Source organism: Emydura macquarii, unplaced genomic scaffold, assembly GCF_026122565.2.
Source record: "Emydura macquarii macquarii isolate MOO-44397 ecotype Brisbane River unplaced genomic scaffold, CSIRO-AGI_Emac_v2 contig_480, whole genome shotgun sequence".
Classification (NCBI taxonomy): Eukaryota; Metazoa; Chordata; order Testudines; family Chelidae; genus Emydura; species Emydura macquarii.
In genome coordinates this window covers 5,712,088-5,725,151 of record NW_027130617.1, presented here as the reverse complement: position 1 = coordinate 5,725,151, position 13,064 = coordinate 5,712,088, and the positions used below count along the sequence as shown (strand labels likewise).

At 47.7% G+C, this 13,064-nt stretch overlaps 1 protein-coding gene across 1 annotated transcript; it reads left to right on the top strand.

The window, feature by feature from the left end:
• Nucleotides 1-8,181: 8,181 nt before the first annotated feature.
• On the top strand, nucleotides 8,182-12,748 carry S1PR1 (sphingosine-1-phosphate receptor 1). The gene is made up of 2 exons (XM_067538354.1): nucleotides 8,182-8,440; nucleotides 9,892-12,748. Exon 2 carries the CDS (start codon nucleotides 10,036-10,038, stop codon nucleotides 11,176-11,178), a length of 1,143 nt encoding a protein of 380 aa, XP_067394455.1. The 5' UTR covers nucleotides 8,182-8,440; nucleotides 9,892-10,035; the 3' UTR covers nucleotides 11,179-12,748.
• Nucleotides 12,749-13,064: the final 316 nt, after the last annotated feature.

Sequence of the window (13,064 nt, the reverse complement as noted above, 5' to 3'; positions counted from 1 at the left end):
CTGTGGGGGAACCATGACCACTCTAGTCAGAGAATGCCTGTTTGGCGCATATACCGAGGCCAACCATGCCTGAAGAGGTCTAAGCCTGAGGCGAGCCAGCCTCACCACATATGTGGAGGCTGCCATATGTCCCAACAGCTGCAAACAGTGTCTGGCCGTCGTCGTGGGGGACCTGTGGAGATCGGCAAGAACAATAAGAGTGATGTCCTGGTGGGTGTCTGTTACAGACCACCAGACCAGGAGGACGAGGTGGATGAGGCTTTCTTTACTCAACTAGGGAAAGTTTCCAGTTCACAGGGCCTGATTCTCATGGGAGACTTCAATCACCCTGACATCTGCTGGAAGAGCAATACAGCAGAGCACAAACAATCCAGGAAGTTTTTGGAGAGTGTTGCAGACAATTTCCTGGTGCAAGTGCTGGAGCAACCAACTAGGGGCCGTGCTTTTCTTGACCTGCTGCTCACAAACAGGGAAGATTTGGTAGGGGAAGTACAAGTGGGTGGCAACCTAGGCAGCAGTGACCATGAGATGGTCGAGTTCAGGATCCTGACAAAAGGAAGAAAGGAGAGCAGCAGGATACGGACCATGGACTTCAGAAAAGCGGACTTTGACTCCCTCAGGGAACTGATGGGCAGGATTCCCTGGGAGGCTAATATGAGGGGGAAAGGAACCCAAGAGAGCTGGCTGTATTTTAAAGAGACCTTATTGAGGGCACAAGAGCAAACCATCCCGATGTGCAGAAAGAATAGCAAATATGGTAGGCGTCCAGCTTGGCTTAACAAAGATGTCCTTGGCGAACTTAAATGCAAAAAAGAAGCTTACAAGAAGTGGAAGCTTGGTCAGATGACCAGGGAGGATTATATAAACACTGCTCGAACGTGCAGGAATGAAATCAGGAAGGCCAAAGCACAATTGGAGTTGCAGCTAGCAAGGGACGTGAAGGGGAACAAGAAGGGTTTCTACAGGCATGTTGCCAACAAGAGGAAGATTAGAGAAAGTGTGGGCCCCTTAGAGAATGAGGGAGGTGACCTAGTGACGGAGGATGTGGAGAAAGCTGAGGTACTCAATGTCTTTTTTGCCTCTGTCTTCACAGACAAGATCAGCTCTCAGACTGCTGCACTGGGTGGCACAGAATGGGAAGGAGGCGAACATCCCACAGTGCTGAAGGAACGGGTCCAAAACTATTTAGAAGGATTGGACATTCACAAGTCCATGGGGCCGGATGCAATGCACCCGAGGGTGCTGAGGGAGTTGGCTGAGGTGATTTCAGAGCCGTTGGCTATTATCTTTGAAAGCTCGTGGGAACAGGGGGAGGTCCCTGACGACTGGAAAAAAGCAAATATAGTGCCCATCTTCAAAAAAGGGAGGAAAGAGGATCCAGGGAACTACAGACCGGTCAGCCTCACCTCAATCCCTGGAAAAATCATGGAGCAGGTCCTTAAGGAATCCATTTTAAGGCACTTGGAGGAGAGGAAGGTGATCAGGAACAGTCAACACAGATTCACTAAGGGAAAGTCATGCCTGACCAACCTGATTGCTTTCTATGATGAGGTGACTGGCTCTGTGGATGTAGGGAAGGCTGTGGATGTGATATACCTTGACTTTAGCAAAGCTTTTGATACTGTCTCACACAGTATTCTTATCAGCAAGTTAAAGAAGTATGGGTTGGATGAATGGACTATAAAATGGATAGAGAACTGGCTAGAGCATAGGGCTCAACGAGTAGTGATCAATGGCTCCATGTCTAGCTGGCAACCGGTCACAAGCGGAGTGCCCCAGGGGTCGGTCCTGGGGCCGGTTTTGTTCAACATCTTTATTAATGATCTGGAGGAAGGGGTAGATTGCACCCTCAGCAAGTTTGCGGACGACACTAAGCTGGGGGGAGTGGTAGATACCCTGGAGGGTAGGGATAGGATACAGAGTGACCTAAACAAACTGGAGGATTGGGCCAAAAGAAATCTAATGAGGTTCAACAAGGACAAGTGCAGAGTCCTCCACTTAGGAAGGAAGAATCCCATGCACAGCTATAGACTGGGGACCGATGAGCTGGGCAGCAGCTCTGCAGAAAAGGACCTGGGGGTAACGGTGGATAAAAAGCTGGATATGAGTCAGCAGTGTGCCCTGGTTGTCAAGAAGGCTAATGGCATATTGGGCTGCATTAGGAGGGGCATTGCCAGCAGGTCACGGGAAGTGATTATTCCCCTCTATTCGGCATTGGTGAGGCCGCATTTAGAATATTGTGTCCAGTTTTGGGCCCCCCACTACAAAAAGGATGTGGACAAGTTGGAGAGAGTGCAGCGGAGGGCAACCAAAATGATTAGGGGGCTGGAGCACAGGACTTATGAGGAGAGGCTGAGGGAACTGGGCTTGTTTAGTCTGCAAAAGAGAAGAGTGAGGGGGGATTTGATAGCGGCCTTTAACTACCTGAAAGGGGGTTCCAGGGAGGATGGGGCTAGGCTGTTCTCGGTGGTGGCAGATGACCGAACAAGGAGCAACGGTCTCAAGTTGCAGGGCGGGAGGTCTAAGTTGGACATTAGGAAAAAGTTTTTTACTAGGAGGGTGGTGAAGCACTGGAATGGGTTACCTAGGGAGGTGGTGGAATCTCCATCCTTAGAGGTTTTTAAGGTGAGGCTTGACAAAGCCCTGGTTGGGATGATATAGCTGAGGTTAGTCCTGCTTTGAGCAGGGGGTTGGACTAGATGACCTCCTGAGGTCCCTTCCAACTCTAATATTCTATGATTCTATGATCGGATATAATGGCCGCCATTGCCTCAAACCGAGTCTGTGGGAGGAAGGCCCTGGCCTGTACAGCATCCAATGTAGCCCCAATAAAATCTATGCGCTGCACCGGGGTGAGTGTGGATTTCTGTTCATTAATAAGCAGCCCCAGTCTGGTGCATGTTCCGCAGGTGAGCTGTAGACTGTTTCTCAAATGGGCCCTGGACTTTCCCCAGATCAACCAGTCATCTAGGTAGGGGAAAACCTGTATTCCACTGCGACGCAGGTGGGTTACCACCACCGCCATGCATTTTGTAAAAACTCTTGGTGCTGAGGAAAGACCAAAGGGCAGGGCCCGAAACTGGTCATGAATCGTAGGAACCTCCTATGGGCAGGTAATATGGAGATGTGGAAGTACGCGTCTTTTAGCTCAAGGGCAGCGTACCAGTCCCCTGGATCTAGGACCGGAATGATGGTGGCGAGGGAGACCATGCGGAACCTGATGCGTCTGATATACTTATTCAGACAGCGTAGGTCTAGAATGGGTCTGAGCTCCCCCTTTGCCTTGGGGATCAGAAAATACCTGGAATAGAATCCCCACCCCGCCTCAGTCACTGGGACTTCTTCCACTGCCCCAAGCTCCAGGAGGGAATCAACCTCCTGTACCAGGAGCTGCTCGTGGGCAGGGTCCCCCAGGGGGAACATCCTAGGGGGGGAGTCAGGGGGAAGGCTGTAAGTTGGAGGGTATAACCCTTGGCGATCACCTCCAGGACCCACCGGTCCGTAGTAATGGCTTCCCATTCTGCATAGAAAGGTCGGAGCCTTTCTGCAAACGGTCGGTTAAGATCCAGGGGAAAAGGAAGAGTGCTACCCTCGTGCACAACATCAAAAACGTTTATTTGAATTATCCCCTTTGGAAGGCCACTGCTGGCCCCCAGCAGAGGACCCTTGCCGGCCTCCTCTGTTGGGCCCATGGTAGCGCTCCCGACCTCTCCTCGGTTGGGCGGGTCGGGGAGCTTGTCTCGGTGGGGGCGGCGGCTGCCTCTGGGCTTGAGGCCGGGACTGTTGTCTCGCAGCCTGGGGGGTATATAGCCCTAGGGATTTCAGGGTAGCCCGCGAATCCTTTAGGGCATGCAGTTTCTTGTCCGTCTTTTCCGAGAATAGCCTGGAGCCATCAAAGGGGAGGTCCTGTATGGCCTGTTGGACCTCTTGGGACAGGCCTGACGCTTGAAGCCAGGAGCAGCGGCGCCTGACGACAGCTGAAGCCATAGCCCTACTAGCTGTGTCCGCCGCATCACTGGCAGACTGCAAGGCCGCAGTCGCCGCGGCCTCCCCCTCCTGTGTCACTGTGGCAAAATCCACCGCTTGGTCAGGCAGTAAGGTTGACGCAAGCCTCTGCATCGAGGCCCAGAGATTAAGATTATATTTTCCTAATAAGGCCTGGTGGTTAGGTACTCTAAACTGCAAGGCTGCAGTAGAGTAGATTTTCCTCCTGAATAAATCTAGCTTCCTTCCATCCTTATCCCTGGGAGTATTCCCCTGGTTCCCCTGGCGGTCTCTTTGATTGGCTGCATCAACCACCAAGGAGCCTGGCGTAGGGTGGTTGTAAAGGAACTCAAAGGATTCTTTGGGTACATAGTACTTCCTTTCTACTCCTTTAGACATAGGATGTACTGAGGAAGGGGTCTGACAGCGGTTCCTGGCGATCTTCATGACCTTGTCATGTACTGGGAGGGTCGCTCGTGAAGGGCCCGCAGACCCTGAGGGCCCAAAGAGGGGGTCCTCCTCCTCGGACATGAGTTTAAACTCCATGCCCAAGTTCTCAGCGTCCCTCTTCAGGAGGTCCTGATGGGCGCGGAAATCGAACAGGGGGGCCCTGTGATCCCTGGCTGCAACATCGTCCAGAGACGAGGAGGAGGATGGAGGCATGGGTCCCGTAGAGGGTCCTTCCTCCGGATCAGAATCACCCTCTGAGTCATGCCCCTGTGTTGTTTTAGGTAACAGGGGTGCTGGTGGGGCCACCGCAGACTGTAGAGATGCCGAGCCTTGGGCCACTGGAGCATTCCATGGTCCCCAATATGGCCATTGCCACGGGCCTTGGCCCCATCCCAGTACCTGGACAGGTAGTGGCTGATGCACTGTAGCATACCGGCCACCTAAACCCCCAGAGCGTCGCTTGCCACCCCGGTATGGAGAGCGGCTGCGCGACGATTTCACAGCACAGCCAAAGGAAAGACATTGGCTAAACTCAGCCCTGGTGTACATGGGTGCTTCTCCTCTGACTTGCAAAAGTCAGTGCAATTGTGCCTTGCTTTACCAGGTCTGATTTTGGTATAATACACACAAGACTAGATTTATACTGAAAAAGTGACAGGACAGTAACACTCTATGCTGCGATGTGGAGTATCCAGGGGCAGAACCAGTTTGGGATATCTTGTTCAGACTACAAAGGTGATAAACTCCGCAGATAGTGAAATCACCTCCAGCTGGTCAATTCATGCTACTTGGAGATGGGCACTCATTAGCTCTTTATGCACCCTTATTGTCTCAAGAGAGGAAGGTGTACCGTTTAAAGGGAGCAGAATGGTAGGACTTCTGAAGGAAGAGAGAGAATTCTCCAGCTCCATATGGATTCATCATGAAGAGAACCCATACTTGACATATGGGTGCATTGAAGGGTGAACAGGTCTTTGCCTCGTGCTTAGTTCTGGCTTCTTCTTAGTTCTGGCTTAGTTCTGGCTTCCCTTGTCTTTTCAGAGTCAATTCAGGCTAGTTAAACAGCCTGTAGCAAAATCAAACCTGGAGTTTGCATCCTTTCCAGTACTGAATCAGCTGTTGTGACTCAGAGGTAATTCTTTCATGAGGCAAAGTGCCAATTCTCTGATGTCAGGATAGGAATAGGAGTTATTCAGCCTGTTCAACAGCCAGAAACAGAAAAGTTTGTTTTTGTCTTTGCTCCTGTAGTTTGTAGCCCAGTGAAATGCGCCAAAAGGACTCCTTAGAAACCAGCCTTGGAAAAGGTGCAGAATAGCAAAAGCAGAGGAAAAGGCTGGAGGAGAAGAAAAGGAGAAAGATGAACCAGGAGGACAAAAAGATCACAAAAGAAATAAAGGAAAGAGAGTGACAGAAATAACATACCTCATGGCTGTTCTAGGGAGAATATCTCAAAGGGTAAGTGGGTAATTCAGCCTCCATGTACCATGCCGAGCTGCCAACATGGATGTCAAGTAGGGGTGGTCAACCAATGCTGATGCTGGATTTTGTGATGTGGGCACTTCACTACTGTGAACTGGACTGAGATCACCAATCCATTTTACACAGGCCACTGAATAGTCAATCAGATGATGACACTTTTCAATCAGGACCCTCTTATGCTGGATTTTAACCAGTGACCTAAAACTGAAAGCCAATGTATCTCACTACAGAGATACCCTGAGTCACCCAGTCCCCCAGGTACAGCACGTTATTTTCATGTACTACGTCTTCGGCATACGGTTATATGAGAATGGATGATTTCCTGAAAAAGGCGCGCATTTAAAAAGATACTATGAACTCACTTCCATTAAGTTGTCTTCATAAATAAGCTAAATAAGCGGTGGCACTAAAATATGCAACTAACATATGTGAGGCAGTTACAAAGGGATGCATATGTTACCTCAAGCATGATTTATTTTTCATGCCTTTTCTGACAGTTGCAGTTTAACGGCTGTATTTTCCTGCAATCTCATAACAATCTAAAAAAATGTCATGATTCTAGTTTTGTGGTGGAGTAAATGTCTGTTTGCAAGTACAATTTTATCTGAGTCATTCAGGGAGAGAGGTGTGGCCAATTGAAACGTAACTGTCAACATAAATAAAACGAGATGCTCTGGATGTCACCCTCCCTAGGAGGGAAGTTCGAAAGGTAAGTGGGTTTTTTCTTCTTTCCTTTATACAGATGGGGAATCTGATACACACTGAACTTAGGTGAATTTCACATGGCTACACAAGGAGTCAATGTCAGATGTCAAGTGCTATTAGCTACCCAAAACATAGTCATTCCACTAGCCCAGCCTTTTATAGATAAGAATATTACCACAAAAGGGATCAAATATATCAGTGTGGCACAAAACCGTGAGAATTGTTCCATTTTTAGATGAGAAAACAACAAAGCTTTTATTCAACTCATTTCACAATCTTAAAAGTCCACAGCTGAAACAGACATGCATGCAATGACAGATAGGAAGGGCACACACTATGTGGCTGTTTTTTGATATCGTCTCCTTCATCGTTATCTTGATTTCTTTACCTCTTAAACCCACCTAGAGACTCTCTTGGGGGAAAGGACAGAAGAGATGCTTGAGTTTTCTTCTCATCTATGACAAATCCTAGTTTGGAACCTGTGGGCCTCTATTGCTGGCTGGCCTCGGAAAGGTGGATGTTTGGAATGAATGGGGGAGGGGAAGGGAAGGGCAGGATTCAGGACTGGATTAGTTATTTGGGACAAATCTGGCTCAGAGGTCACGTGCGGTCATTGCACACCATCGAGGAGTGCAAGTAGAGCATATTGCCCACAGCATAGGCCAACTGCTCCCAGGAGAGAGGCAAGTGCTGGCCTCAATACTTGGAGCTGCAGGAACCTTCCAGTGCCTGCGAGTGGAAGAGGGGAGCCCAGGCCTCAGCAGTCATCATCCTTGTGTTGGTGGCAGACGAGCGGATGGGGTCCTGACCGCTGCTGTGGTACTCCTTGGGCAGCGGTGAAGAAGGAGCCATTGTTTGCCTCCAGGGGGTGAAGGAGGGTGTTCCCCTGGCCACACTGCGGCTTTCCCAGCTTTCCCACTCGCCACACTCTTGCCTGCCTTTGCAGGCACCAGGGTCAGTTGGCTCAATCCAGTTTGCTCAGCGAAGGGGGCATCTGGACGGGCATTTCAAGTGCTAAAGCGATGGGATTGAGTCAAACAGTCCCTTTCCCCTGTAGGGCACTGATGCCCCTCTGGAGTAAGGATCCCAGAGATGGGGACATTGCCCAATGCCTGAAGGTGGGGGGGGTGGGGTGTCTGGGGGAGATGGGATGTCTTTCAGGCAGGCAAGGGTTAACAGAATGACGTCATTTCGTGCTGGGTCTCCCCCTCACTCCCCTCTGGGCTGAAATCTCGGGGGCGTCCCCAGCCCCTCATCTGGCCTGTGCTGCTGGTTTGGCTGTAACGGGAGAGGAAGAGGCTGGCTGGGCTTTGATTCCTCCTCCAGGGCTTCCACCAGCCTTGAGGCTGCTTCTCAGCACCTCTTTCCCCGCGTGTGGCGTGTTTTGTGGTACCCCCCCCCCCCCGTCACCGATCCGCCCCAGGGAGGGGGGTTTAACCCTTCCCAGCTGGCAGCGGCGCGGTGGCCGGCGCAGGGGAAAGGGGCGAGCGGCTGGGAGGCGAGACGCACCCGGGGAACGGAGGGGTTCGGTGCCCGCGGCGTCTCCGGTTGAACGAGCTCGCTCAGACACCGCAGCGCCTCGCGGAGCGGTTGTGGTTTGGTTGACTGAAGAAGGGAGTCAGACGGCGAGGGGCATTACAGAGTTAAACGCCGCTCAAATCGAGAAAAATAGGAAACCCGAAGGGTGGAGACCACTCGCGCAAAGGAAACGTCGAGCCAACTTGGCTGCTCTTACACAAGTTGAGTTTGCTCCGGGGCAGCAGAGATGCGGAGTGCAGGCAATGCGGCGGCTCCAGAGACGCAGCCCTCCTGCCTGAGTCAGGTAAGCCTTGGGAGCACACCTGGGCACGCGGGCCCTAGGAAAGCAGCTCTTGGGGGGGAAATCCCCATTGAGAACTGAGTGAGTCGTCCCCGGCATAAAGAACATGCAGCTGCATCTCGCCTTCACTTTCTGCTGGAGTCGGTGTGGGCTTAGCTGGAATTATTATTAACCCTCTTTATGATGGTAATGCCCAAGGATCCCCCAGGAATGGGGGCCCGTTGTGCTAAGCAGGGTACCAACAAAATTCCTGGGTTTTCTGCTTTGTGGGTCTCATTTCGATGAGTGAAGTTGAATAGCTGAGAGTCCTGAGCAGCTGTCAAGGACTCAGCGTTAGAGAGAGAGACTGTGCTTGACCAGGAGTAGGCAAGGAATATTCCACTACAACTACAGAAGTTTGTTCGTGAGATCTCGGAGAGACTTCGATAGAGAAGCATTGATCTAAGCACCCAACAGACCCCTCTTGAATATCACACCTTAATATGCTAGGCACCTGGGACTCCACTTTCTGCTTCCAGAATATTTTCTTTAATTTTCTGCTTTCCTTGCTTTATTTAACACAGCTAATTTGCTTTTGTTTTACTTGGATCCTTAAGTGGCAAATATCATTTTACAAGCCTTATAAATTTATCTTTTTTTATGTTTATACATGTATATTCGCAATAATTAAATTCCAAACTGACATTTGCGCATTCCTTTGTTTCAGACAGATTGACACAATGTGTTTGCTTGTTTATTTTATTGGCTTTCCTGAATTTTACACTGGCACAATTTCTGCAGACTGATCTAGCCAAATAGAAGTGATTTGGGGCAGCTTTCCTGTTTACAGCTTTGAGATGGTCTCTTACACGCATCAGTGAGCACCAGCCTCTTTATCTCTTCTCAAGATGGCATCAATAAATTGCAGAACTGCCCTCCCTCACAACACATTTAGACTGTTAATAGTGGGGAAAACAATGGGGTCGCTCCTGTCAAGTGATTTTCGTGCCAGGTTTATTTTGTGTCTTTTCAGTTGCATTTAAAACAAACCAAGCCTTTTCTCTTTCTAAACCTTGAATTTTGTAAATGTGTTTGCCACTTCTCAAGTTTGGGAAATCGAGAGAGACAGACGGAACTTGTTTTTTCCACTGGCTTACCTTGGGATCCCTTGCACTGGGTGAGTTCCAGAAACTTAGTGCAAGCCCCCATGCCTCCTACTTATTTGTGCAAATCTGCATTAAGAAAAAAAGTTTATCTGATGAGCTTTTATGATTTGCTGAGTCTTTTTTTTTTTTAAACATGGGGGGATTTGGAGGGGTGGTAGTGTGGTGAATGGACCTCACTGATTCATTTGTGGTCTAATATCCAAACCTGACATGCAGTGAAATGAACAGATTATTTTACATTATCTTCAGTTGCCACCTAATTTGCACCCCTTCCTCTGACTCTTTGCTTTGTTTGTACCCTGCTTTAAGGGCTGTGGGATCTGAGGCTACCCAGGGAGTATCAGACACTGGAGCCTCCACCTTGAAGATACTGCCGCACATCTGGTTGGTGAAGTTTCTACTTGACTTCACCCTCTGGTGGCTGGCTAGAGAAGAGCTGTTCAGCCTGGAACCATGGGCTCCACCAGCAGCCGCCAGAAGAAAGCCTTCAATGACTCAGTCAGCGATTACGTCCACTCTGAAATCATTAAGAAACATTACAACTATACAGGGAAGCTGAATGAGAAGGCAGACAGTGGAATAAAAGTGACCTCGGTGGTTTTTATCATCATTTGCTGCTTTATCATCTTAGAGAACATTTTTGTCCTCCTGACCATCTGGAAAACCAAGAAGTTTCACCGACCCATGTACTATTTCATTGGGAATTTGGCTCTTTCAGATTTGCTGGCTGGGGTGGCTTATACTGCCAACCTTTTGTTATCTGGACACAAAACCTATAGTCTCACCCCTGCCCAGTGGTTTGTAAGGGAAGGTAGCATGTTTGTAGCCCTGTCGGCCTCTGTGTTCAGCCTGCTGGCCATCGCCATTGAGAGGTATATCACCATGCTGAAGATGAAACTCCACAATGGGAGCAACAGCTTCCGCTCCTTCCTACTGATCAGTGCCTGCTGGGTTATATCCATGATACTAGGGGGGCTTCCTATTATGGGCTGGAACTGCCTCAGCCACCTGCCGAGTTGCTCCACTGTGCTGCCCCTCTACCATAAGCACTATATTCTCTTTTGCACCACAGTTTTCACTGGTCTTTTATTAGCCATTGTTGTCCTCTACTGCAAGATCTATTCCATGGTCAGGACTAGGAGCCGCAGGCTGACGTTTCGAAAAAACATCACCAAAACCAGCAGGAGCTCAGAAAAATCGCTAGCCTTGCTCAAGACAGTGATCATCGTCCTGAGTGCATTTATTGCCTGCTGGAGTCCCTTGTTCATCCTGCTCTTGCTGGATGTGGGGTGCAAAGTGAAGGCCTGTTCAATCCTCTTCAAAGCAGAGTATTTCTTAGTACTGGCTGTGCTCAATTCAGCCACGAACCCTATAATCTATACCTTAACCAACAAAGAGATGCGGAGGGCCTTCATCAAGATCCTGTGCTGCTGCAAATGCCCCTCTGCAGATTCTGGGGCCAAAGTCAAGAGGCCAATCATAGCAGGGATGGAGTTCAGCCGAAGCAAATCTGACAATTCCTCCCACCCACAGAAGGATGAGGGTGACTGCCCGGAGACTGTCATGTCTTCAGGCAATGTCACCTCGTCTTCTTAAAAGTATCCATTGGGGGCATATTTCAAAGCCTCCCTTTGAAATCTGACAGAGAAGAAGCCACCAACTCACTTTAGTAACTCCAACCAGATGGCCTAAGTGAGCCAAGGTAGCGTTAGTTCTGAAGAGACAAGCAGTGCACTTGCAAGGGTGGAGTTCAGGAAGTGGGATAGACTGTTCTGGCTTGAAAACATTTCCCTCTGGAGTATGTTTTGTCTTTGCACTGAGGCAAACTCAGGATTGCCAGGAGCATTCATATCCTGAAATCTCCTTCGTAACTCGGAAAGACCGATGCCTTGGTGAAACGGTGTCATGCGTGTGTGTGGGAGTGAGTGAGGAGGAGGAGAAGGGTGGGGGTATGATTTTTTTCTTTGTGAAGAATGTGAAGTTATTATTCGTTTACTTGCAGAAAACCCCCTGACACAAAAGATCTTTCTGTACCAAGTTTAGGGATGGTTCTACTATCCTGGGTCACATGTGTTTGCCTTTTGGCATGCAGCAGGAAAGAGACCACACCAATGTGATCTAGATCATGTACAACCATAGTTTGGCATCACTTTCCTGAATTTTTAGATGTAATAAGATTTCATTTGCAGAGTCCAAAGCTTTTCTTTAGCAGGATCAGTTCTGTGAAGTTGTGCTGAAAATCCATATTACTTTTAAGATCATGAGCCAGACTCTGCATTCGCTTGCACTCATGTAACCCCAAAGAAGTCAGCAAGATTGCATGGGAGAAGCCAAGAATAGCATTTGACCCCATAGATCTATTGATTTGTTACATTTAGTATGAAATAAATTACATGACCATAATAGTTACAGGATAGAACTACAGTTTATTTTCTCTTTAAGATGTGATGTTTGAGAAGGTAAATATAATAGTAACAAGTACTATTGACATCAGTAGGAGTTTTGCCTGAGTAAGGACAGAGTAAAAACTGAGAGAGAACTTCAGGATTTGGCCCATAGTGCTTCCATAGTAAAGCTTGATTAGAAAATCTGTATAGAATACCATGAGATTCAGAGAAACAAAAAAGGAACTTTATAAGTCCAAGTGAAATGGCTATTGATATGACACATAAATGCACTTCCATAACAAAATACAAGACATTTTTTGACACTTACTTTGTGTTTTGTTCTAGAATGTTCATAATTTCAGCAAAGATGCCTATTTTATCAATTCACATGAGAAATGCCTTTCATTTAAATTGAATGTATTTGTTTTATGGCATCATTTCTATTACTGTATTTTTCTAACCTGTGTTAATGGGGTTGAATGTGTACAATGCATGTAATTTAACAAGATGCAGAAGTCTACAAACACCTAGAGCATTACTATAACAAAAAAGTATATTAGGCTAGCTGAACAATTGATTGATGTACAGTTATTGGTGAAACCTAGAAATGATTTTCTGTAAAAATGTTGCCTTTATAGTATGATTTCCAGTGCAATTAAACTGAATTTTTTTCTTGTTTTTTTTTAAATAGTATTTAAAATGTTTCTGACTTTTATTGTTCAATTTGCACATAGCTTTATTGATTTCTAAACATTAATAAACTGATTTTTTTTAAAGACTCTTCTATCACAATTTTTTTTGTACTATCATCAAGATCTGGGGCATGATTCATTGATCATAGAAGTCAATAGAAAGATTCTAATTGATTTCAGTAGGCATTGGATCAGGCTGAGTCTGCATGACATTTCTGTTCAATTAAGGACATAATGACACCTTTATTTACAAGGCAAGGTAAAAGGGTACAAGAACATGATTGTTTAGGTGCTCCAACAGTAAGGTGATGGGTGCCAATAAAAGAACCTGGATAGAGAGATAGCAGCAGTATATCTATGCTCCAGAGCAAGAAACTTCACTATGGCAAATGATGGAGAGGTA

What these genes read in the sequence shown, in the direction of transcription:
- S1PR1 (XM_067538354.1), top strand. Translation starts at nt 10,036, where the DNA reads ATGGGCTCCACCAGCAGCCGCCAGAAGAAAGCCTTCAATGACTCAGTC.